At 37.6% G+C, this 25,565-nt stretch overlaps 1 protein-coding gene and 1 long non-coding RNA gene across 4 annotated transcripts; one reads left to right on the forward strand and one right to left on the reverse strand.

Moving 5' to 3' along the window:
- Positions 1 to 482: 482 nt before the first annotated feature.
- On the forward strand, positions 483 to 25,252 carry LOC109103165 (modulator of macroautophagy TMEM150B-like). 3 transcript variants are annotated; one of them, XM_042728658.1, is made up of 10 exons: positions 483 to 683; positions 1,108 to 1,182; positions 4,652 to 4,855; positions 5,079 to 5,169; positions 23,489 to 23,572; positions 23,662 to 23,721; positions 24,047 to 24,114; positions 24,192 to 24,319; positions 24,409 to 24,586; positions 24,713 to 25,251. In XM_042728658.1, exons 5-10 carry the CDS (start codon positions 23,508 to 23,510, stop codon positions 24,910 to 24,912), a joined length of 699 nt encoding a protein of 232 aa, XP_042584592.1. In that variant the 5' UTR covers positions 483 to 683; positions 1,108 to 1,182; positions 4,652 to 4,855; positions 5,079 to 5,169; positions 23,489 to 23,507; the 3' UTR covers positions 24,913 to 25,251. The 3 variants fall into 3 exon arrangements, with proteins under 3 accessions (XP_042584592.1, XP_042584581.1, XP_042584599.1); XM_042728647.1 differs by lacking the exon at positions 1,108 to 1,182 and having other exon boundaries at positions 494 to 683; XM_042728665.1 differs by lacking the exons at positions 483 to 683; positions 1,108 to 1,182; positions 4,652 to 4,855; positions 5,079 to 5,169 and adding an exon at positions 15,725 to 16,033 and having other exon boundaries at positions 24,713 to 25,252.
- LOC122138043 lies at positions 13,883 to 17,252 on the reverse strand. The gene is made up of 2 exons (XR_006155277.1): positions 17,174 to 17,252; positions 13,883 to 13,943 (listed from the first exon to the last, which is right to left on the reverse strand). It is a non-coding gene; the product is annotated as an uncharacterized LOC122138043 (long non-coding RNA).
- Positions 25,253 to 25,565: the final 313 nt, after the last annotated feature.

Consider the following 25,565-nt stretch of genomic DNA (forward strand, 5'->3'; position numbering starts at 1 on the left):
AAGTACATAAAGCCCATTTCTGAGAAGTACATAAAAAGTAAACTAAAAGCATACTTTCCTATTTTTAGTTTAAAAGAAGTATACTAATAGCACACTTGAATAAACTTCTTTTTCGTTAGGGAAGTTAAATAGTACACTTCATATGATAGGGAAACACCCAACAGTGATCAGTGCCAAACACCTGAGACTGCAGAACATGTAGCTACTTGTTTATTGCACAAGAAAAGAACTACAAAGGATGGTCATGATAAAAGACATGGAGACTAACAGGGAGTGGAGTAAATAATACTGGATTGCAGTAGGAGAGGGAAAATAATGAAATATTTGAGTTGCTTTCTGACTAAAACGGAAAGAGTAGGCCTAAAAAAAAAAATCAGTATAACGCAGCGCCCTGGAACCCTGAAACCTGGGAATCTGGTATAGGGAAGAGTTTTAAATGTATGAAGAATTACAATTACCTCCAGTAAATATATAGCAGCTCCAGAAGATGGCGGTAATGCAGCACCAAGGATGCAAGCTGCCTTTAAAACCCAAATAAAACGAAGAAGAAATATTTGACACGCAGCGCCATCTGACACATGAGTCCTGATTGATTAGATTTGCGGTAAACGCATTTAATCGTAGATTATGACAAATTCACCACATGGAGAAGACTGTGGCTTTACCTCGCTAAAACCGAAAAGGTCAGTTTATTTATTTTGCATTCATTTTTATAGCCTACCTGTAGATGAATGTAGTTAGTATTGTGATCCTCTGAATGCCGAGTGCGACTCTGTCTGAAGTTCTGACTTCGAGTCTCAAGTTGCCAACTCTCTAAAAACAGTTTGTGGACGTGAGTTGTGCTGTAATATTTAATGTTTTACAAGTGGGCCAGACTGCCCATACAAAGTAACGTTACTGTGGTGCCATGATAGTACATGGTATTTGTTGGTAGCATTGTAGTACTTTATATACCATTACAGAAATGACAGTGACAGTACTGTACATGAACAAACAACAACAGCACCCTGATACTCTTTGTAGTTTATGGCTATATCATATCATTGTGTTTATTTGCACTTACATGCTATTTGTATTTGTGTTTACCTCTTTCTATTTTACTCCTAGAAACTGGTCTCAGTATGTCTTGTGAATGTATCTCTGTATGTGTCCGGTTAGATGTCACTGAATTTCTCAAATCATGTAAGTTCCTAGTAAGCCATTCAAAAGATAACGTACAGTACAGGTCAAAAGTTTGGAAACATTACTATTTTTAATGTTTTTGAAAGAAGTTTCTTCTGCTCATCAAGCCTGCATTTATTTGAACAAAAATACAGAAAAAAACAGTAATATTGTGAAATATTATTACAACTTAAAATAATAGTTTTTAAATTTATTATACTTTAAATTATCATTTATTTCTGTGATGCAAAGCTGAATTTTTAGGATCATTATCACATGATCCTTTAGAAATCATTCTAATATGATGATTCATTATCAAAGTTGGAAACAGTTCTGCTGCTTAATATTTTTTCAGAACATGTGATACTTTTTTAGGATACTTTGATGAATAAAAAGTAAAAAAACAAAAAAAAACAAAACAAAGAAGCTATGTTTTTAAAATATAAAAATTTTGTAATAACAATATACACTACTGGTCAGTAATTTGGGGTCAGTAATTTTTTTTTCTTTCATTTTTTTTTAAATAAAATCAATACTTTTATTCAGCAAGGATGTGTTAAATTGATAAAAAGTGATAGTAAAGAAAATATATTATTAGAAGATATATTATTAGAATTTTTTTTTTTTTTGAATAAATGCAGTTCTTTTTAACCTTTTATTCATCAAATATATTAGACAGCAGAACTGTTTCCAACACTCATAATAAATCAGAATATTAGAATGATTTCTAAATGATCATGTGATAGACTGGATGTTTCATGTGACACTGAAGGCTGGAGCAATGATGCTGAAAATTCAGCTTTGCATCACAGGAATAAATTGTTTTTTTTTAAGTATATTCAAATAGAAAACTATTATTTTAAGTTGTAAAAATATTTCACAATATTGCTGTTTTTTCTGTATTTTTGATCAAATAAATGCAGGCTTGATGAGCAGAAGACACTTCTTTCAAAAACATTAAAAATAGTAATGTTTCCAAACTTTTGACCTGTACTGTACAGTCGTGGCCAAAAGTTTTGAGAATTACATAAATATTAGTTTTCAAAATGTTTGCTGCTAAACTGCTTTTAGATCTTTGTTTCAGTTGTTTCTGTGATGTACTGAAATATAATTACAAGCACTTCATACGTTTCAAAGGCTTTTATCGACAATTACATGACATTTATGCAAAGAGTCAGTATTTGCAGTGTTGGCCCTTCTTTTTCAGGACCTTTGCAATTCGACTGGGCATGCTCTCAATCAACTTCTGGGCCAAATCCTGACTGATAGCAAACCCATTCTTTCATAATAACTTCTTGGAGTTTATCAGAATTAGTGGGTTTTTGTTTGTCCACCCGCCTCTTGAGGATTGACCACAAGTTCTCAATGGGATTAAGATCTGGGGAGTTTCCAGGCCATGGACCCAAAATTTCAACATTCTGGTCCCCGAGCCACTTAGTTATCACTTTTGCCTTATGGCACGGTGCTCCATCGTGCTGGAAAATGCATTGTTCTTCACCAAACTGTTGTTGGGTTGTTGGAAGAAGTTGCTGTTGGAGGGTGTTTTGGTACCATTCTTTATTCATGGCTGTGTTTTTTTGGGCAGAATTGTGAGTGAGCCCACTCCCTTGGATGAGAAGCAACCCCACACATGAATGGTGTCAGGATGCTTTACTGTTGGCATGACACAGGACTGATGGTAGCACTCACCTTTTCTTCTCCGGACAAGCCTTTTTCCAGATGCCCCAAACATCGGAAAGGGGCTTCATCGGAGAGAAAATGACTTTGCCCCAGTCCTCAGCAGTCCATTCACTATACTTTCTGCAGAAGATCAATCTGTCCCTGATGTTTTTTTTGGAGAGAAGTGGCTTCTTTGCTGCCCTTCTTGACACCAGGCCATCTTCCAAAAGTCTTCGCCTCACTGTGCGTGCAGATGCGCGCAGATGCGCTCACACCTGCCTGCTGCCATTCCTGAGCAAGCTCTGCACTGGTGGCACTCCGATCCCGCAGCTGAATCCTCTTTAGGAGACGATCCTGGCGCTTGCTGGACTTTCTTGGACGCCCTGAAGCCTTCTTTACAAGAATTGAACCTCTTTCCTTGAAGTTCTTGATGAACCTATAAATTGTTGATTTAGGTGCAATCTTAGTAGCCACAATATCCTTGCCTGTGAAGCCATTTTTATCCAACGCAATGATGGCTGCACGCATTTCTTTGCAGGTCACCATGGTTAACAATGGAAGAACAATGATTTCAAGCATCACCCTCCTTAACATGTCAAGTCTGCCATTCTAACCCAATCAGCCTGACATAATGATCTCCAGCCTTGTGCTCGTCAACATTCTCACCTGAGTTAACAAGATGATTACTGAAACGATCTCAGCAGGTCCTTTAATGACAGCAATGAAATGCAGTGGAAAGGTTTTTTTGGGATTAAGTTAATTTTCATGGCAAAGAAGGACTATGCAATTCATCTGATCACTCTTCATAACATTCTGGAGTATATGCAAATTGCTATTATAAAAACTTGAGTAGCAACTTTTCCAATTTCCAATATTTATGTAATTCTCAAAACTTTTGGCCACGACTGTAGGTACTAGTATTAGAAGAAAACTCTCAAAATCAGATAACTGATGTTCATTTGCTGAAACTAGCAATAGTTGGCTTGATTAGAAATAGATATTGTTGACTGGAGACCTGTGGAATTTGCTGGTTTAGCTGACATGATGGGTAGACTTGCATATTGTTTGTTTGATTTGTGTAAAGAAATCAAGAACTAAGATTCTGTGATCACTCAGTAATTCATAAATAACAGTCCACAGTCTGTTTGATTGGCACTTAATTGAGCACAGACATGTGGTCCCATGCTGGTTATTCTTTGACCCGCGGAGACAGACGGGATTCTGTTCACTGCTGGTATGATCCATGCTCTTGAAATAAAGTCATGACACAGCACTTGACTAATCTAGTCCTTGAGACACACTAAGGCACAAACAGTAGTAGACGAAGCCCTGGGAAAGTGTGTGTGTGTGTGTGCATTTCCAAAATAATGCATGTAAATCTCAGGGTAACAGGAGAGTGACTTTTTCGGGTTGACCTTTACCCTCTTTCTGTGTTGCTAAAGATGAGGCGAAAATGCTTATTTCAGTTTACTGATATTGCAAATTTGGCCAATATGATAAGAAAATAATTGTTTTACAGTTTATATATAAATTATTAAATAAAAAAAATCCTAAAAAATAAAATTAGTTATTTATAGGCTACAAGTGATTAAAATATACCATATTAAAATGAATATTTAATTTTAGATTTGCTACAAATTACATTCTTATTAAATTGTGCTTTTAAAGATGAACTTTTATGTGAGTGTTAGATGATGTTAAAGGTAATTGTAATAGAAATGAGAATGCACAATTGAAATCAATCATACTGAAAAGATCTTTTATTACTTCTGTTTCACTGCGGTTTCTAATTTCAATACTTCGCTTGATCGCTGTACTGTCTTCTCTGCAGGAACTGGGTCTCCCCATAACCGATGCCCAGGTGAGCGAGATGGAGTCTCACTTTGAGGACATTGATTTCGTCATGGCTGCAGAGGAGGAGTGGAAGTTGAGGCATGATGTCATGGCTCACGTGCACACGTTTGCTCACTGCTGTCCCAGCGCTGCTCCCATCATGCACTTGGGCGCCACTTCCTGTTATGTGGGAGACAATACGGTGAGGCCAAAATATTATCATTTCAGTATCTTACTTGTGTTACTATTGATTGAACTCCATGGACTTCTGGAATTTTTTGACAGCGCTAACAGGCACTGTTATCAAATCTGTTGTCTGACCACATGAAGTGGCACTGCACTGTTTTGACTCTTTGAAGATGTAATTTTTGGACTCATTCTGTCACCAACTTACTGTGTCAGTTTTTCTTTGTGTGTGTATTCAGGAGGATCTCATTGCCCAAGTCCTTCCTCACAGCGGACATCATCCTCAGCACTCTGCAGAACATCACTGAAGGGCTGGTGGTGTATCCTAAGGTGTGTGTGTGTGTGTGTGTGTGCGCGCTAGGGTTGAGCGTTGTCAACAAAATTGGCATCGGACTATGTCTACAGTGAAACATCGCGATGGAAGATGACATCAGCGGGGGGTTAGGGGGTGTGCCCGAAGCATGAATCCTTATAAGGCACGGAAAACAAATAACGATTCCTAACACCGTGTTTACACTGGATGCGAGCGGTGCAGTAAAATACTATAGAACCACTGATATATAATAGAGATTAATTATATATAGATCAGTGTATAGAACTCATTATAATCAGTGATGCTGTCTACACTAGATGCGGCGCGTTCTATTTATGACGTGCTGACACAAATTTCAAATGATTTTCAACGGTCGCTTTGTCGCGTCCAGTGTAGACAGTCTTTAGCTGATGCGGTGCGGCGTGGCGCGGCACAACACGACAACTGTCTCGTCCGGTGTAGACACGACGCAATGTGTTACCTGTTACATTACACTACATAAAATTTCACTTACCACATAAAAAGAGTAAGGAGAGATGACTGAGGACGATGGCAAACGAGTTGAAGATTCTGAGCACTACTGACAAACATCTAATCTTGTAAAATGTGTGGTAAGTACTGCCACTCCATAGTATAAACAGAGTACGTGCGATCGCGAATCTCGAAAGTGAAAGTGAAACTAAAAAGCAATCGTGCATTCAAAAGCAGGTTCAATGCCAGGTATAATAGGGGCTCCCTGATGCCCAAAGTATGTATGTAGTATAATTACCCAATGAAATAACTGCGATGGAAAATATTGAAATATATATTTTCCTTAATTCATGCATTAATTTCGTATTTATTTCCTTTAGGGGTTCCGTATACAAGTTCACCTATCACCATACAAGGGTATAAATCTATTACTGCTCCAGTCTAACAGGGTGTTCCTCAAGGTTCAGTTCTTAGCCCACTTCTGTTTATCATTTATATATATCCACTTGGTGACATCATATGCATGCATGGACTTCAGTTTCATTGCTATGCTGATGACATTCAAATTTACCTAACCACCAGCTCTGATAGGCCATCATTGCCTGACTCACTTACTGCATGCATCAGGGATTTCAAGGAATTTCCTAAAACTAAATAATAACTAAAAATGAAATTCTAATAATTGGCTCTGTTACATCAGTCAGAAGGATGGACCTGTCCTGTGAAATTGATGGGGTTCATGTTAAGCCTTCTTCATCTGTCCATAATCTTGGTGTCTTATTTGACTCATCTCTATCTTTTGCCTCTCACATTTCTTCTGTTGTTAAAACTTCTTTTTTCCATCTTCGTAATATTGCACGTCTTCGATCTTCTCTAACTCCAGCTGATGCTGAAACCTTAATTCATGCATTAATCACTTCACGTCTGGATTATTGCAATGCTCTATTTCTTGGTCTCCCTAAAAAAACTTATTGCAAGGTTACAGTATGTTCAAAACTCCGCAGCAAGAGTTCTCACCTCCACCAGGCGTTCTGTTCACATTACTCCTCTACTGCATGATCTTCACTGGCTACCTGTGGCATCACGTATCCACTTTAAGATATTGCTTCTAACATTTAAAGCATTAAATGGTCTTGCACCTCCATATATGTCTGATATCTGATATAAATACAGAGCTGTTTCGCCGGGCTTTTAGCAGTGCACAAGATCTCGCGATATTACTCCTTGACAGGGTTCCCACACTTCTTGAAAGTACTTGAAAGTACTTGAATTTCAGACATATGGATTCAAGGCCTGGAAAGTACTTGTAAACTAACATAGGTCCTTGAAAGTGCTTAAATTAAATTTGAAATCAGTTTTGTTTATGCTGATATTTTTAAAATTGTCCGATATGTGCTTCTGTCAAAAACAGAACAAAACACGGGGGGTTATCTGTTTGATATCTGACACAATCGCGCGCAGCAGCGCAAAGTTGATTCTGTGTTTGCTTGATCTAATAAATATAAATATATATATATATATATATATAAACAAATTTTGTTTTTTTTTTTTATATTTTTTTTTAAATGTTGTTGATTTAAGTAGCAAATGAGAATAGCTAAAATCAATGCATATATTTTGAGACAAAGGCCTTCTTTATGATTTTTGATTATGATAATTAAAGCAACGCTTTTTAAATGAAAGAATATGTAAATGTATGGTATTTGGGGTAAAAAGCGCCCCCGCTGTAGCGTGATTAACATGATAATTAATAGACTGCTGACTTTTCCATTTGTTGACATGATATGGTTAGATTCAGATGTTTGGCGATATGGTAATTTTTCAAATCAGATCAGATCGACGATACACGATATTATCGTGCATGGGTGGAGCAAGAGAGAGACTCTTTGTTCTTGTCATAGCATAACTATTTGGTATTTTAAACCGCGCAGGTGCCCGAGAGAGAGCCGGAATCACCAATAATCAAAAAAAAAAAAAATAAAAAAAAAAAAAAAAATATATATATATATATATATATATATATATATATATATATATATATATATATATATATATATATATATATATATATATATATAATATATATATATACTTTCAAACATACTGATAAACTAACGTTAAATATAAAAATACTGTATTTAAAACGGCTAGTTCATATGTAGTCGGACGCAACTGTCATATCGCGCGTCCTGTGACAAATTTGCCAAGTCAAATCTCATGTCAAGATTTCTATAGAAATATCTCTCATATCTCTTTGTAGAGTATTTGTTAAGTTTCAGTTCATTTTAATAACGTATTTCTAAATGAAGATCACGCAGACAAAGGCTGCAGACAGCGCACTCTGTTTGTTTTCTTTATTTTATAAATGCCCAAAGTTTTCTTATTATGTGTGTATACAAATAAAAGTAGACCCTTTACAGATTCTATTGATGTATTGCTCTTACCTGTACGATCAAAACTGAAAGTGTAATTTAAGTTATTTTCGGTGATAGGCCACAAAACGCCTATATGCATAGACTGAACAAAAAATAATTTATATTTTACAAAATGTGCAGAAAATAGTACAAACTCTGCTAAAGTGAATGTTTTGAACAAGTATTAACTTAAACATTATAAAAAAAAAAAAAAAAAAAAAAAAACATTATTTTAGCTTAAGGTATTGTAGCCTAGGCTATCTATGGTCCTCTGTGGGCCTTTTACCCCGTGCTGGGGCGCCTCTTCCCCCGTGTTGGGAAAAAAGGCCCCTCTTGCCACCTCATACATTTATAGGATTTTTAAACAAAACAAATAACTTGAATTGTTTATTTTCACACAAAATCAGTTGCTCCGTTAATAGTCAATACAAACATATTTTTGTATTTATTATTTTGTATGTATTATTTTGAAATATAGGCTAACATATTTTAGGCGCAGTGAATAGCACAGTTTTTCTTAAGGTGTGCCTTTAGCCCCGTTGTACCCTACCTCCGGCGTTCCTGCAATGTGTGTCCTGCTCCTGTATATGGCATATAATTTTCGCACATCAGTGAGCCGCTATCAATATGCGGGGTATTTAAATAGGCAAATCTCGCGGTAGCGGGGGTTTTACCCTAACCGGAGATTTGCGTCCCGCGGGAACCCAATAATCATCCTAAAGCCTGTTTTTTTTTTTTTTTTTTACCTAGGTCTATTTGTATTACTAAAAAACATCAGATTGTCAAAGTAATCAGATTACTTGATTACCAAAATAATTATTAGTTACAGCCCTAGATTAGTTAAAATATTTCAAAATACAACTGCATTGTTTAGATTTGTGTCATTAAAAGACAAATATTTTGTCTGTATACTTAGAAATAGTATTATAATATTGTCCCATTCTAGTGAACCAAGTATCTGTATATCTCGTGAACTAAGTGTATTGTCACACACCCTAGTGTTGATAAGTGGTGATATAGCTCATAATTTCCCAAGTGTATGATACAGCTTCAATTCTTCAGGTCAATCATATTCATGAAAAAAAAAATACATTTAGTTTTATTAGTTTATAAGAATTTGAAAGATAATAACAATATTGTTTGATAAAATGAAATCTCTGATTTTAGTCCTTAAAAAACAAAAAAAAGTAGTGCTTGAAAAGTCCTTGAAAGTCCTGGAATTTCATTTTGCAGTTTCTGTATGAACCCTGTGACTGGGATCTTTTCAGTCCCTGAAACCAGCCATAGCTGGTCATAGCTGGTTAAGGGGTTTTGTCCACTTCTTTAGCAGGTCAGACTGGTCTTAGCTCATCACCCTGGGAGAAAAACAGTCGAACAACTGACCATCTAAAACCAGATGAACACCAGCTTGGACAGGCTGGGAGACCAGCTTAAACCAGCTAAGACCAGCCATTCAATAGGCTAGTTTTAGCGGTTTTTTTTTTTTTTTTTTTTTGTTATTTATTTATTTTTTTCAGGAGAAATGTTGGTCATATTTTAAGAAAACAAAAAAAGTTTCTAAGGATAACAATGTTCATGTTAAACATTACCATAATAATACCACCTAATACCGCAGTATTTGAATAACTACCTTTTTAATATATGTGGTATTTGAAAGGTACTTCAAAGAATAACTTGGTATTAGCATGTTGTAGTTTTTTTTTTTTTATAGGTGTTAGACCATGTACCCAGGAGATAGATATAATAAACTGTAAAACGCTAATTATTTTTAATATTCTGAGGTATTTTAATCACATATCACATATGGCTGATTAGCTCTCTGCCTTACTATGGCAATTAATGGTTTAACTGGCTGTAATAAAACTAATGAAGGAGGAACCAACAGATTATCTATTTATGTGTAAGTGATGTGGTGTTACTCATGGCACAATTCATCTTGTGGGTGTGGAAAATGTTAAACCGTACAAGACAGTGGAAAGAGTGTCTATGTAAAAGTCTATGTATAGCACACACACCTCTACACGACTCGTGGTAGTCGTATCACTATAAATCAATGATGCTTGTTTAAAGTCAATAGTCACACATGGTTTGAAACCTGTTGTACTGTCAGCCTGAACCAGTCTGGTGATTCTTCTCCGTTTTCGCTCATTAAAACAGGGATGTTTTCATGCACCACACCATTCCTCATTCACTTTAGAGACTGTTGTGCATGAAAATCAGGAATCATCCCATGGTGAGAGAGATAAAGATCATATTTTATCTCCATTTTCACATTTGGTTTGAACACTTGGCCATATGTGCGTGCATTTTTACAGCGGGTTGATGAGATATTTGCATTAAGGACCAGGTGTACTGTTCTGAGTGATATATACATCTCAATCTGAAATAAGATATGCAAGTGTGTGTGTGTGTGTGTGTGTGTGTGCATTACGGTAATGTGATTTCTGTGAACACATACAACATACAACCCAGTAAGCATAGCTTCATTTCACCTCTCAGTCTCAGTTAAAGGGGTCCTATTATGCTCCTTTACAAAGTCTTGATTTTGTTTTGGGGGTGTACTAGAACAGACTCTCATGGTTGTTTGAAAAACACGTTATTTTTCACACATTTTTCATTATTACAACACCTCTCTCCCCAGTCTGGAATCAATGGCTTGAATAGTTCCTGTAACAAATGAAGGCCCGCCTTCTGAAATACGAAATGTGCTGTGATTGGTTAGTTGGGCCAGTGTGTGCTGTGATTGGCAGCACTCGGTGCCTGGTCGGGAAATGTCATGCCCCTTACGCTAGATTCAGTGTAAATATTGCTTCAAAATCAAATCAATTTGAGCGCAATTGAAACCCGGATTATTGTAACCACTCCAAGTTTGTCTGCCTTGGGAAAGCTAGCGTGTCTGCGACATAGTGATAACACTCATTGCCTTCTGCAGCTCAACCAGGTCTCGTCCCATTCGTCGATCTTTGTGATATCACAAATCCCGGAAAATATGCGTTGTAGTCCAAATGAGTCGTTCCTTGTAGTTTTTGAAGTTATTTCTGTTAAATAAAATATCTCCTTTTGAAGTGGACTTTGAGCTTTGTAACTTTTTCAGATCTTTTTACGCTCAATCAGCAACATTACAGACTAACTAAAGTTAAAGCATAAAAGGACCCCTTTAACTATAAACCCGATATAGTCCAGCTATGTGTAACCCACTTCTAGCCCAAAAAACCTTGAATTTGGTTTCATGTCGTTTTTTGGCAAAATAACTTGTGAGATGTATGATATTCCATCATGTAAGCAAAGTCATCAGCATTTACAATGTGTCTGGTTTCATTTCTTTGACATGTTCAATACATAGCCTGAGCGTAGCCATGATTTAGCTTGTAGTCAGAGCGGCTATCTGTAGCCCACTTCAGACCTGATTCACTGTAGTTTTTGGCCAGGCAGCACATGCAATGGTTGATATACCTTCATGTTCACAGTGTCAATAACATCTACAAAGATAAAAGTGTCATTTCATGACATGGTCTATATGTAGCCATGATTTAGCTCTAAATTGGACGGGCTACATGTAGTCTGCTTTTAGCCCACCTGGCGTAAAATTGAGTCAATCACTGGTCTAAGGCCCTGTCCACACAAACACGGTTATTTTTAAAACCGCAGCTTTTTATATGCGGTTTAGCCGTTCGTCCACATGCAAACGCAGCACCAGGTCACTGAAACCGAACATTTTTGAAAATGCCTGCCAGGGTGAAGATTTTCGAAAACTCCATTATTGGCCAACATGGCTTTACGGTTGAGATTATATCGCCACCTGTTGGTTTGGCATGCTCTTGACAGTACTGTTCTAGTACACCCCCACCTCCGTTTTCATGTGGATGGAGATGTTTTTAAAAACGGAAGAAGGAAAAACTCAGTTTATAAAAATACCTGTGTACGTGTGGACATGGACTAATTTTAACGGCTTGGCTATAGCCCTATATCAGACCTGCGATGAGCATAGCCAAAATAGCCTTAAAATTGTTTATATGTAATTTTCGCCCACGCAGCTTCTTATCAAATGCAAGAAACTTCTGAAACATTTAAATCAGCTTTATTTTATATTTTATTTAATTATTATTAATTATTGCATTATTTAATATAGCATTATTATGCCAAAAATAATGCTAATTTAAATTTTCAAAAATTTACTTGCATTTGATAATATGATGTCATGCATCCCACAAGCTGTTAAATGTTACATTCATACACATTATACGATATTATTGATATTCGGCCGACATATTGATATTTTTATAAATAAAAATGCAATTACAATTCCCAACCGCTAGATGGCATATGTAGTCCTACTGAGACATGACTACTGGGAACGTGAGATGTGAGAGTTAGTAGAGATCAATGTTGTGTTTTGAATTTTGTTTTTTTTTTAACATGGTTCAGCACAAGCGGCAACCTCCCGCTCTCACTCGTGAAGTCAACACGGAAGTGACTTAAAGGGGTCATATGATGCGATTTAAAAAAAAAATTCTCTTTGGAGTGTTACAAGCTCTTGTTGCATAAAGAAGATCAGTAAAGTTGCAAAGACTAAAGTCTCAAATCCAAAGAGATAATCTTTATCAAAGTTAAGACTCTGCCACGCCCCCCTAAAACGGCTCTTTCAAACACGCCCCCACATGTCTACATTACTATGTGGAAATATTTGCGTAATGCGGCCCAAATGTACACGCAAAGAAACAAGACATGGTTTCAGTAACCGCAGTTAGTGTTGAAGCAGCTATATCAGGGAGATGCTGTGTGTTTCTAGGCGAAAGCAAAAGCACTTTATTTGGCCTTGTGAAAGTAGATCTATTTAGGAATCTTTAAGATTATTTACAACAGAACAGCATTTTATGGACGACCGTGAACCAGAGGAGGTAATTCTGACTTTGCTACGACAATATGGTCCTTCTGAATCAGCTACTATTTTGTTATTACTTTAAGTATTTGCTGTTCACTGTTCAAATGCGGAGTTTTGCGCATCGTGTGTGTGCGCACAAGTGTGTGTGAGAGAGACGGTCAAACAGTGGAGTCTGCTGTCTTAACCCTCCATGGCTTGTTTACTACAAACACATTGGAGCCTCATCACTGTGTCTGTCACGCGACTCTGTTCCTCTTTCTGTCTTGAACTGATGTTAAAACTAAGGACATTATTAACTGTCTTTACATTTATTTTGAAAGATTAAGCTCGCGATTATGAAAAGGGGCGTTACATTTTTGATGAGTGCTTGCAGTGATCGGCCAATCACAATGCACTGGGTCAGTTGGCTAATCAGAGCTGACTGCGCTTGTCAGAAAAAGAGACTTTGTAGAAAACAATGCGTTTGAGAGAGGCGGGGCATAGAGGACCTACAATAATGTACAGTATTTGAAAAATAATGTTTTTTTGAACATTAAAGCATGTCAACATATTCTGTTACACCAAATACACCAAATAATGATCTTTAATAAAAGCATCATATGACCCCTTTAAACTGTAATTCATCGACTGGTCGATAGAGGCTGGCTGCAAAAGGGAGTCAATCCCATAGACTCCACATGTAAAAATGCCCACTTTACAGTGGAAAAAACATGTTTACAGCCTGGTTCAAAAAATGATTTTGGTCTACATAGCAAATTTTGTCCTTCATGACAACTGTGAGGGGGGTGAATTTTTTTCTATAACTCATCCATTTAAATTATATTAAGCCTTAAAATTCTGCATAATTAAAGTGATAGTTCACCCAAAGATTAAAATTAGATGTTTATCTGCTTACCCCCAGGACATCCAAGATGTAGGTGACTTTGTTTCTTCAGTAGAACACAAATTATGATTTTTTTTTTAACTTCAGCCGTTGCACTCTCTCAGTCTACAATGCTTGTCAATGGTACAATGGTAACAGAAACTATGAGAGAAAAAAAAACATGCACAGAAAAATCCAAATTAAACCCTGTGGTTCGTGACGATACATTAGGGCCTTTCGCAACCCCAGGAACCTTTTCGAACTTTGTAATTGTTAATCACCTCAATCTTTATTATGTTTTAGGGTTTTTTAAAAAAAACCATCATGTCCAAATTCAACATGAAGGGGGTTGGTCTGCTGTAGAAACAGGCATTTGAAAAGACTGCTCTGTTCTCGGTCATTAGAGGTATGTGTATAAAACACACAACATTTAGAAGAGAGCTTCTCTCTTTTTAACACTGAATGATGATACACTATATTTATATCTCGTTTTTGTTTTTAGTAGGCATCCAAGCAAAAGAGAATGACTCCCTGTTACAATTAGTGTAATTATAGTAAAAATATGTCAAAAAGCTTTTCTTCATATAATCTATGCACTATAATTCTTCATATCTGCTGCCAAGTAACTTAAATTTTAATAAGAGTAGTGTTATCTATGCTTTAACTGGAGATTGTGGATCTGATTTTTCTTTTCTTTTTTTACATTACCATTGTCAAAAGAGAATTTAAAGTGATGCATATGCATGTAAAACCATTTTTATTTAATAAATGTTTAATGCTAAGAAAACACCACATCACCTTTTTGTTTTGGGTTTGAATGTGTTAACAGTAGTTAAATACTTTTGACAAACTTATTTATTATAACCCGTGCATGTCTGTTATTCTGTCTATTTAGCATATGTTTCCTCTGCTTTATGTTATAAATGACATTCTCACCTCAGACATTTGCAAAATACTGAATCATCTTTGCTGTTCACACATTTTGTCATGGCTGTTAGAATGCTAATGTGTACTAAACAACTCAGCTAATATGGTAATAACTTCCCTATGTCTGTTAGGCTACGAATCACCCTATTCAACATTGTACTACTACATTTATGTTTGCATAGTATACACAATGTACCTTAATGAGCCTTCATTAAGTTTGTTTTATATGTAGCGTAGTTGCATAAAGATGTCTTTGTTGTTGATACAAGACGTCTTATGAACTATATTTTTAGCTTAATGTACTATTAAATGATAGTAATGTACTACTTAACGTTAGCTTATGTACTATTTACTTAATAGAATGGTGATATGGCCTCAGAGTTATATTCTTTATAGGTTGCTCAAATTTTTTGGATGAATTAACTTGCATTAGGCAGTGCTTTACAATAAGGTTTCATTTGTTAACTTTACTTAATTTCTTTAGTTAACATGAATTAAAAATGAACAATACTTCTACACCACTTACTAATATAAATTCATGTTAATTTCAACATTTAATAATACATTTGTAAAATCAAAAGATGTGTTTGTTAAAATTAGTTACTGATCATCAACAAATGACTGTATATTAATTGACTAATATTAAAGATTATTATATACTGTAACAAATGTTTTGTTTATTCTTAGTTTATGTTAGTTAATATATTAACTAATGTTAACTAATTAAATGTTTTTGTAAAGTGTTACCATTCATAAATATAATAAATGACATTGAAAGCCCCCTCAGGCCAGTAAGTGGACAAATGATGTTTGTAAAATAATTATTTTATTTTCTAAACATGTTACAAGTAGGTTCAAACTGGGGATTCTGGTGGGGAGAAGTTCTCCACTTCCCGACAGCTCTCAGAACCGCTGTGTGTGTGTGTGTGTGTGTGTGTGTTTGCACTGCTGATATGCAAATTGGGCCTTTTTTATGCAAAACACTTCCCTCCTTCCGGACTCCACCCTCCCAGCTTTTCACAGTTGACCACGTCCCTTTTTGGAACCCTTTTCAAATCGGAGGTGTGAAAAAACACTGCTGCAGCAGTGGGTTGGGGTGGGGGGTTGGTTCATGACACTTTAAAGTGTGAGAATTAACTTCCGCTAGTCTACGGACGCGTGTGACCACTGCACATACTAGACACACTTCAGATCAAAGACTCAGTGGTCTAACAGCGCTCGTCAATATCAAAATGACTGAGATGGCCAGTCAAATTAAAGTAGGCGGGGTTTACTGTTCCCAGAAGCAGAGAGCGAAGCGTCAGTTCAACGTTAAAGAGAGCAAGGTAAGATGAAGCTGCAAATCATTTAATATTAGTCAACTTTTAATGATACGTTTACGATAGAAATGTTAAATGACTGACAGCTGTATCCAGTGATGCAAACTACTAATTTTTTTCTCAAATATGGCCATTTTGAGAGAGAGCGAGAGATGTGTAAATTGTCTGCGTCTGTGTCTCTCTCTCTATATATGGACATTTTTAATCAGTTTAGTGAGCTCATAGAAATTTATCTGTGCTCTAGAGCAGGGGTGTCAAAATCATTTTCACTGAGGGCCACTTCAACATTATGGCTGCCATCAAAGGGCCATCAAAGGGCCTACAAATGTTACTACTCCTTAACACATTGTTAAATGACTGTTTCTTTAGTTTATTATTACTTTTTGAAGTTACAAATATTGCATATGCATTTGCATAGATGTAAAAATATATGTAATTGCTCTGTGTTATTTTAACATAAATCCTTTTAATTTATCAGGTTAAGAAATACAAATTACTACATAAATCAAAGTAAATAAAGACAAGTATCATCAAACACATGTCATTACATTAACTTTGTTAAAAATGTTTTTGTTACATTTATGGCACAACAAATAATTGTGAGCGATTTTCTGTTTCTATTTGGCATGCGATTTACACGCAGAAATTGACCATGGCGTGCATATGATACGCACGTGTTTGGCATGCATATGATACACAATCAATGCTTGTAATAGAAAAAAAGAAGTGGTGGTACTCAACCCCACTCCCCCACCCAAAAATAAATAAATACAAACCAAAGTACTAAAAAAAAATACTTTTTAATTTTCATAATTTGCAATTAATGTATATAGTGCCAAAATAAATAAATGTATTATTTGTGTCATTACTGTTACGAAGCAGCTTCACGGAAAATTAACATTTGTACATTACATTTAGTAGTTTACAGCACTTTTAATAAAAAAAATTGAACAAGTCAATTTCTGGAACAATCTATCGTGTCACAGACTTACGTTAAACTTTGCTTACTAACTAAATGTAACATATTTTCCATGAATATTTCAACAAAGGCCAATAGCAATCTACATAGACATATATCAGTAACCTCAGATTACTTAACTAAACATTACTCACCACGAGGGGAATATGTAGTTTAAAAATACTTACATGTGAAATAGTTAAAAGTTCAACAAGCTACAGCAGAACAACATGGCCTTTCTCTGTCAGCCCCCTCTCTCTACTGTGCCCTTTCTGTCAGTGATCACGAGTCCACTGAAACAACGTTCTTAAAGGGGCAGCACATAAAATCCTGGCCCCCAATGACCCAAACAGTTCATTCAAAGAAAGGAAGGGTGATGCCTCAACTAAACTAGTTCAACTAATAAAACTGGATTCCAGGAGGCAGATTTTATCCACAGGATGGCTGAAGACCCCTGCCTGTGTTTTCACTTCCACAGTACGCACAAGTCCATCTGTACCTGGATAAACTTGAGTAATCAGACCTAGTGGCCAGTGATTGCATGGTGTTTTTTCATGCAGAATGATCATGAGATCTCCTACTTGAAGATTCCGCTTTGACTCTAGCCATTTCTGGCATTGCTGCAGTGCAGGCAGATATTCTTTAATCCATCTCGACCAGAAGATATCTGCCAGATACTGGACCTGGTACTGCAGCAGGTAATCAGAAATCTTTTGTTGATCCCATTCACTGATGGCTTTCCGTAATCCACCCACAAAATTAGTCCCGTTATCTGACCGTATTTCAGATGGGGAGCCTCTCCTGGCCATGAATCGCTGTAATGCGTTGATAAAGTAATCAGTATCTAGGGTGTGTGCGACTTCGAGATGAATAGCTCTCGTAGTGAGACATGTAAACAAACATCCGTACCTCTTTTGTTCACTGTGTGCCTTCTTAATCAAGAATGGCCCGAAGTAGTCTATGCCCACTCGAGAAAATGGAGGCTCACATGGTGTCACACTAGAGTCAGGTAAGTCTGCCATTTGCTGGGTTTGCATCTAAGCTCTTAACTTGCGACACTGTAGGCATGACTTGAGAGTTTGGGTAATGACAGCACGTCCCTTTAGAATCCAGAAACGTTGACGAATTTCTGTAGAACTCATTATAGACCTGCATGACCCAAGCGAAGATGGTTGTAACGAATAATCAGCTGGATGACGGGATGATTGTTAGGTAGGATCACTGGATGTTTAGCCTCATAAGGAATTGGTGCATTCATTAGTCTGCTTCTGACACAAAGGAGATGATCATTTTCATCCCCCAAGGGTTTAAGTTTGAGAAGAGAACTGTGTTTGGCTTGAGTAGATCTGAAAGTTACAGCTTTTATGTAATTGAGAATGGCTAGCTCTGCTTGCTGGAGCTCACCAACAGTGATGGGGTCAGTAGGTGCACACTTACTTTCTTGCGTAACAAAGCCTTGAGATGCAACAAGGTAACAGTAGCTCTTTTCAAATGATGCCACCTGGAATATTGTTCCAGTAGTCTGTCCACTGCATTTTTCATTGCTTGGTTTGGTGTTATGCTAGCTGCATAGACTTCTTTACCTCATTTGATCTCTGCTTCGTCTGGCAAGTCATTATTAATAGGTTGAGAAGGCCAATGTTCCTCATTATGTCCAAGAAAGTGTGGACCAGATACCCATTGTTCACTTGCCAAAATCTCTTTAATAGTCATCCCTCGAGACGTCATCTGCTGGGTTAGAGGCAGAATCAATATGTCTTCACTTGCATGATTCTGACCGTTCATGTTTTTTTGATATACGGTTGGTGACAAATGGAATCTCTAAGTGTCACTTGATATGCTGATCCAGCTCTGTAGCAACAACTGCTGCTAGTAGCTCCAGTCGTGGTATGCTAACTTGCTTGATTGGAGCAAGTCTGGCCTTTGACATCACCAGTCTACAGGTGTCGCCAATCCTGATGTATGAAACAGCACCGTATGCCAGTTCCGAAGCATCGGAAAAGTGATGGAGCTGGGTCGGTAACAAACAGCTAGTGGTTGATGGTCTAAGGTATCTTGGAATTGTCAGTGCCGACAACAGAGGCAAGTCGTTCAACCATCTGTGACACTGTGCTGCTATGTCAACCGGTAACTCCTCATCCCAGTCAACTTTCATGCGGCACAACTCTTGAAAGATTGCTTTAGCTTTGAGCACAAAAGGGCTTGCAAATCCTAAAGGATCATAGATGGAACTAGTAGTGCTCAATACTCCTCTCTTTGTTAAAGGCTTGTCCACTGACTTGACATCAAATGTTAAGCAATCCCTTAATAAAACCAAAAGCACAACTCATCAAACAAATTATCCCAATAAAAAGCTCAAATCCATTAATTTTCACTTCCTTAGAATTGCTTAACCACTTGATTAATCTGAAGCCTCCACAGGTGAGCAGTTCCCAGAGTTTGGAAGCAAGTTTAATGGCAGTCTCCTCTGTTGGTACTGACTTAAGGCATTCGTTGACGTAGAAATTTTGCTTCACCGTTTCCACTGTATCATCAGAGAAGTTTCCACGATTATTCTCTGCCACTCGTTGCAAGGTAAAATTGTCAGCACTGGGTCTCCAGACACCTCCAAACAGATGAGCCATCATGCGATAATGCTTAGGTGGTTTTTGGGTTGTTATCTTCCCACCACAGGAAGCGAAGCACATCTCTTTCCTCAGATGGCACTCGGACTTGATAGATCATGCTTTCGATGTCTGCATTCAGAGCAATGGGTTCTTGTCTGATATTTGAGAAGGACTCCTACTGGGCCTTGATGAATGTGGTCATTTAATGAAGTACCTTGGTACCGTGCTGCACAATCAAAGACGATACAAACTTTCTCTGGCTTATGTGGATGTAGCCCTGGATGATGTGGCAGGTACCACATGCAGCCATCTTTTCTGTTAATGTCAATGACCTCTTCTGCATATTCTTTGCGCAAAAAGTCTTTAATACCCTCTGTATACTTCTGAAGCAAAGTTGGATCCTTCTTTAGCCTCTTTCCTAGAAGGTCTAATCGATGCTTGGCCATTTTTTGTAGTTTAGGGCAGTCTTGGTGGGTGTTCTTTGAACGGGATAGGAATTGTGTAATGACCTTCCTCTTTGACTGCTTGTTTGTTCCATAGGGCCACAACTTGCTTATCAACTACTGACAGCGTGTCATTGTTCACATGCACTGGATCATCAAATTTCCAAAATCTTTCAACAGCTTGTTGTAGAGAATGGTCAGCTCGAATAAAATTGGCAGAAACAGATGCAGAGCCATCAGCTACTGGTTCATGGAGTGTCCATCCCAGGCCAGTCAAAATTGCATATGTTTCGCCAGACTCACCACAGCATGTGTCACAAGTAGCAAGTATGTCTGGTTGGTCTAGACCTATTAGCAGGTGAACCTCATCAGCAAGATCAGCATCGGGTAAACTGATTTCATCTGCAATTTCCCGCAGATGTGGCCAATGAAACACCTCCTGCTGTGTGACTAGTTTGTCCAGACTTATGTTCAGGTGATCCCGACAGAGCACTCCTTTCATCAGGAAAGAGTTCCTTTAAAGTGATTATGTTGAGGTTTTTGGTCTCCATAGTGTTCAGTTTAATGTTCATTTTACGTGATTCCAGTTTCAGAGCATGAACTAGCTTCAAAGGACTCATTGGAGCCACTGTCAAGCAAAGCAAAAACATTCATAGAGAATCGTTAGTGTCTGTCTGAAACCACTACAGGCAGAATGGGAAGTGCAATCTGCTTTTGACTGACAATGCATTTTCTGGTGGCATGTGCTTGAATGGCTTGTGGCGGGTTGACAGCTAGCTCATCTTCAGTAGCTTGTTTAGTAGATTGTCTTTTGTTGTTGTTAGAAGCTATAATGGCAGAGTGTAGCCAACTGTTGTGCTTTTTCCCACATCCAGGCACCTTGCAGTTCAGGCAGAGTTGCTTTCGCTGAACAAAGTCCAATCGCTCTTGAACAGACAAAGCTCTGAAGGCTTAAAACTGGTTTAGGAAATGTCTGTCAGTGCACTTTGGACATTTAAATCTTGAAGTTGTCTTTGGTGTGGACGATGTGGTGGATTCATTAGTAACTGACACTGTTGCGAATATCTGCCTTTTCTTATTGAAGCTTGACTTAGCATTTGATTTAGAACTCGCTGGAGAATTCCGACTGGCAGGCGTAAGAATATTCCCAAAGATAGGATCAGCTCTCTTAGTGGCTTCAGATTCAACAAGACTGACTACATCGTCCAACTTTGGTAAATGATTATAATTTATTGTGAGCCATCTTTTTTTAATGTCTTCAGGCAGCTTTTCTATAATCTGTAGCAAAGTGTGTCCACCATTTAGCTCATCCTCACACTTCATTGCCTTTAGAGTGTCTCGACAGCTACACAGAATGTCTGCAAAGCTTTGCAACTGCTTGTTGTCTTTAATGTCTTTGTGATTGAGCACCTTGTCGACCCATGCTTGTGATTTTACATATGGATTACCAAAACGTCTTTGCAGAATAGCCATGGCTTCTGCATAGCCCAGGCTAGAGTCAGGGTTGTACAAGAAATGTGAGATATCATCTCTAGCTTGACAGACAGTGTACTGATGCAGACAAGTGAGTTTTTCTTGATCTGGTACTGTCTCTTTGTCAATCACTGAGGAAAACAATGTGATGAACTGCCAGTACTTAAAGGTTCTCCATCAAACTTGATGTCAACAGGTGGTAAGTGCATGGAATCATTGTGTGACTGATACTGTTGCCTTGACAGCTCTAGTAGTTGACATAAAGAATTATCATTTACTGCTGAAAATGGTGGTCGAAAGTTAAGGGATGGGTTACCTGAGACAGGAGTTGAGAGATCTTTGTTTATTGTCGTTAACTCAGCCTTTCATCAGTTTTCCTCCATCTCCACATCTTTGAGTTTCAGTAAGCCTTTTAGTCCATCCATTTCAAATTCAGCTTGCTGAAGTTGTAGTTTAAACTCTGCACGCAGACTAAAAGCACAGAGAATTCTTTATTTTCTTTCTATCTTAGATTCTGTAGATCTTGAAACTGGGTTTATAGTTGGTCTACAGGAGACCGTTGCGTTTTAACAGCTTCATCAAGCATTTGCTGCTCCTCTTGGAAGTTTGATGCATCAGAAGATTCCACTGATGGCTTAAAGTCTTCGAACCATCCTAAGACTGCGTGCTGTAAGTCTGACGTTAAGTAGCCTTTAGAAGCATCAAGGTCATCGACATCTAATGTTTTATGGTACAGGTCATGAATCTCATGAAACTGCAAAACAGCCTCATCCGAAGCAGCAAGTTTAATCTCTACCTCTTTGGGCTGATTACAGTTCATAGCAGTTGTAATCTGTGTCATCAAACGTGTCACAGCAGCCTTTGCACCTCCACACTGACGCTTGAGAACCTTTTGTTGTTGATCTTGGGTAGAAATTTCTTCTGTTTCTTGGTCCATGTTGATATTAATTTTCTTTCTTTCTCGTGTTTGACTTTAATGTTACCCGTGACCTGATATTGATGCGCACTTTCATAATTGACCATATAAAGCTGCGTATATTATGCTCTCGCGGGTCACATAAAATGTGATGGGCCGGAATAGGCTCGTGGGCCTTGAGATTGACGTGCTCTAGAGAGTCCAAAACGGATGATAGGATCTTTTGACATGCAGAAGTGGTTGTGGGTTTGACATCTCAGTGCTGATGTCTTCTCCTTTGGTGTCTAGTCTTAGTCAAAACCCTTTGCATTTGTGTGCTGAATTTAAATTATTTTATAATAATTATCATGAAAATAGTTTTACAGGATTTTAAACATCTGTCCTTTAGTGGCAGGAACATTTCTACAAGAGTAATAAAACGAGGAATGTCATTCTACGCTGGCCTGAGAAAATAATACATGGGAAATGGACAGTAATATTAATTCCCAGTGAAGCAGTAAACCGTAGTCTCAATATCTGCATACCAGTCTTTGCCATTTGAAGGAAAACTGGCAGATGTACTGCTTGAAAAACACTGAAAGGGAATTTGGTTTTAACGGTCAGAAAAGGCCCCCTGTATCGAATCCATGCATTTTTGTAAGATAAATAACCAGATTTCCAACCTAATAAACACTTTTTTTCTCACTTCTGCTGACTGTTGGGAACTGGAAGATGTGCAGGCGGAAGATGGAAGACGTATGTGTCGCACGCGCCTCTGAGAAATGTAGGAGCAAAGGAAACAAAGTTTCCTTAATTTGGCAAAGGAAAACCAGTCTCCTCTTGTCTTATTTCGAAATCCTCTGACATTTTTCTTTACATATCTTCGTTTTGTGCTTCTAATTCTTGACTAGTGTTTTGTTTTGTTCTCTCTCCACGCTCGTCACTAAACACACAGCGCTGATGAATTACAACATCTGCCGGTTCCCAACAGTCAGCAGAAGTGAAATGTTTGTTAGGTTACAGCCAAATTTATACATGTTAATAAATATGCGTTTATATGTAAAGAGACACTTGGTCTTTCTACAGGTGATCTGATTGGTCCATCATGTGGGCGTGGGCATTACTTCCTGTCTTTCTGGCAGTGTTTGGGATTATTGGGATGTGGGCTGTGTGAGTATTACTTCACGTTTCTCTTACTCTTTTTAATAACTTCTTTGGTTTTTATTTATTTAACTCTTTCTGCATTTGTTTGTGTGCAGGTTTGCCATAGCAGTGTTCAATAACACTGTTAATATAACTGAAGAAGTCCCTTTCATCAGGTATGTACCTTAAAATAGACCTTAAAAAATAATAATAATTTACTGTCTATCCAGAGATTCACACCCCTAGATGCTTCCCAACAGAGCACATCATAAGTGGACACTAACTAAAATTCCCTGATTAAAAAATTTAGAAACATTAAAAAATTAAGAAACAGCTTGCTAATATCAATGGATCTAAGCTTCCTAAAGAAGTGTTTACTGATGATTTTAACAAAAGCACCTGTGGAATTGCAAGACATTCCAGAGTCAGAAACGCATAAATGGATAAGAATTTAAAAATATGACATTTTCAAAATAAGTGCATGAATATTGTTTCCTCCAGCACATGTGGCTCATATAACCCCCAGAGCTGCCTGTTTTCTCAGATCTGCAACATATGCAGTGTGTTGGGTGAGTCCTCTTATCTTAATATCTTAAATCGGTCCCCTGTACTGTACCTTCTGCATGACCTCTTTCTCTTTCCGTAGCTTTGTGGATTGTCATAATTAGATTTCAGCAGGTCCGTGATTTGGGCTCTGGGTCTCATTTAAACACAGCCGGTTTGGTGCTTGGCTTCATCTCTAGCATTGGGATTTCCATTCTAGGAAACTTCCAGGTAAAGTATATAGGCTACAAACAAATGGAAGTGACTTGATTACTTGCGAATTGTGATGTGCTTATTTGTGGTTGCTTTTGCATTATTAGCAATCCATAGTGATGGGGGCTCATCTGCTTGGAGTGTTCTTAACCTTCTTCCTGGGTTTGGCTTATTTCTGGGTCCAGGCGTGGCTTTCGTACCACAGCCTGCTGTCACATGACCGCAAGTGGGTGGTGCCAGTGCGCGTCATCCTCTGCAGCCTGTGTACTTGTTTGATCATCTGCAGTATCCTTCAGCTCTAAAAGATGATAAAATTTCATAATAACAGATATGAGTTATGACATTAATGCATTTTCACTTCATATTATTAAAAGTGGTAATGTTGTTGTCCTTAACCTTCTGTCTTCTCAGTTTTTGTTCTCTATAACACAGGGTTTCGCTCTGAAGCTGCCATATGTGAGTGGGCTTTGGTCATGTGTTTTTTTGCATTCTTTGCGATTTTTGCAGCAGAGTTCAGACACATTGACTGCCACAAGCTCACTGTACAGAACAATGAAAGGAAAAGCACCAGTTATGCTAATGGTGTGTGGGCAATACAGGAGATTCACTGAGGAGCAGCTGGCAAGTTGTGGCTGTGTGGTAATTGGACAGATACGTACAACAAACAGATACATTGAACAAACTCACCATTCAGAGTGGACAAAATGAACTATAACCTGCACAACTCTGATAAATGCACAAAAACACACATAACATAAAACACTGTTCAAATCCACATATTACAATATAAATTATATGTTGCAGAAATGCTACCCTGAATTCATGAGCATATTGATGACTTGTCAGTCATCTCTCCTAATTCTCGACCTGAGATCAGTCAAATAAAAATGTAGTTTTTTGTTATTTTATTGAACTGAAAGTCAGCTTAAAGGGGTCCTATTATGATATTTTACAATGTCTTGATTTTGTTTTGGGGGTGTACTAGAACAGGCTTTCATACTAGGTTGTTCCAAAAACTATTATTAAATATTATATACTAAATATTATATACTAAATATTATTTTTCACATATTTAACATTATTACAATACCTCTCTCTCCAGTCTGGCATGAATGGCTGGAATAGTTCCTGTAACAAATGAAGGCCCGCCTTCTGGAATACGAGATGTGCTGTGATTGGTTAGCTGGCCAGTGTGTGCTGTGATTGGTTAGCTGGGCCAGTGTGTGTGGAATCATTGACAGCGCTCGGCGCCTGGTTGGGAAAT

This window comes from Cyprinus carpio, chromosome A3 (genome assembly GCF_018340385.1).
Source record: "Cyprinus carpio isolate SPL01 chromosome A3, ASM1834038v1, whole genome shotgun sequence".
In the NCBI taxonomy this organism is placed as follows: Eukaryota; Metazoa; Chordata; class Actinopteri; order Cypriniformes; family Cyprinidae; genus Cyprinus; species Cyprinus carpio.

What these genes read in the sequence shown, in the direction of transcription:
- LOC109103165 (XM_042728658.1), top strand. Translation starts at nt 23,508, where the DNA reads ATGTGGGCGTGGGCATTACTTCCTGTCTTTCTGGCAGTGTTTGGGATT. An exon ending in GAAGAAGTCCCTTTCATCAG is followed by an intron (nt 23,722 to 24,046) that starts GTATGTACCTTA and finishes TGTTTCCTCCAG; the next exon opens with CACATGTGGCTCATATAACC. An exon ending in TACTTGTTTGATCATCTGCA is followed by an intron (nt 24,587 to 24,712) that starts GTATCCTTCAGC and finishes CTGTCTTCTCAG; the next exon opens with TTTTTGTTCTCTATAACACA.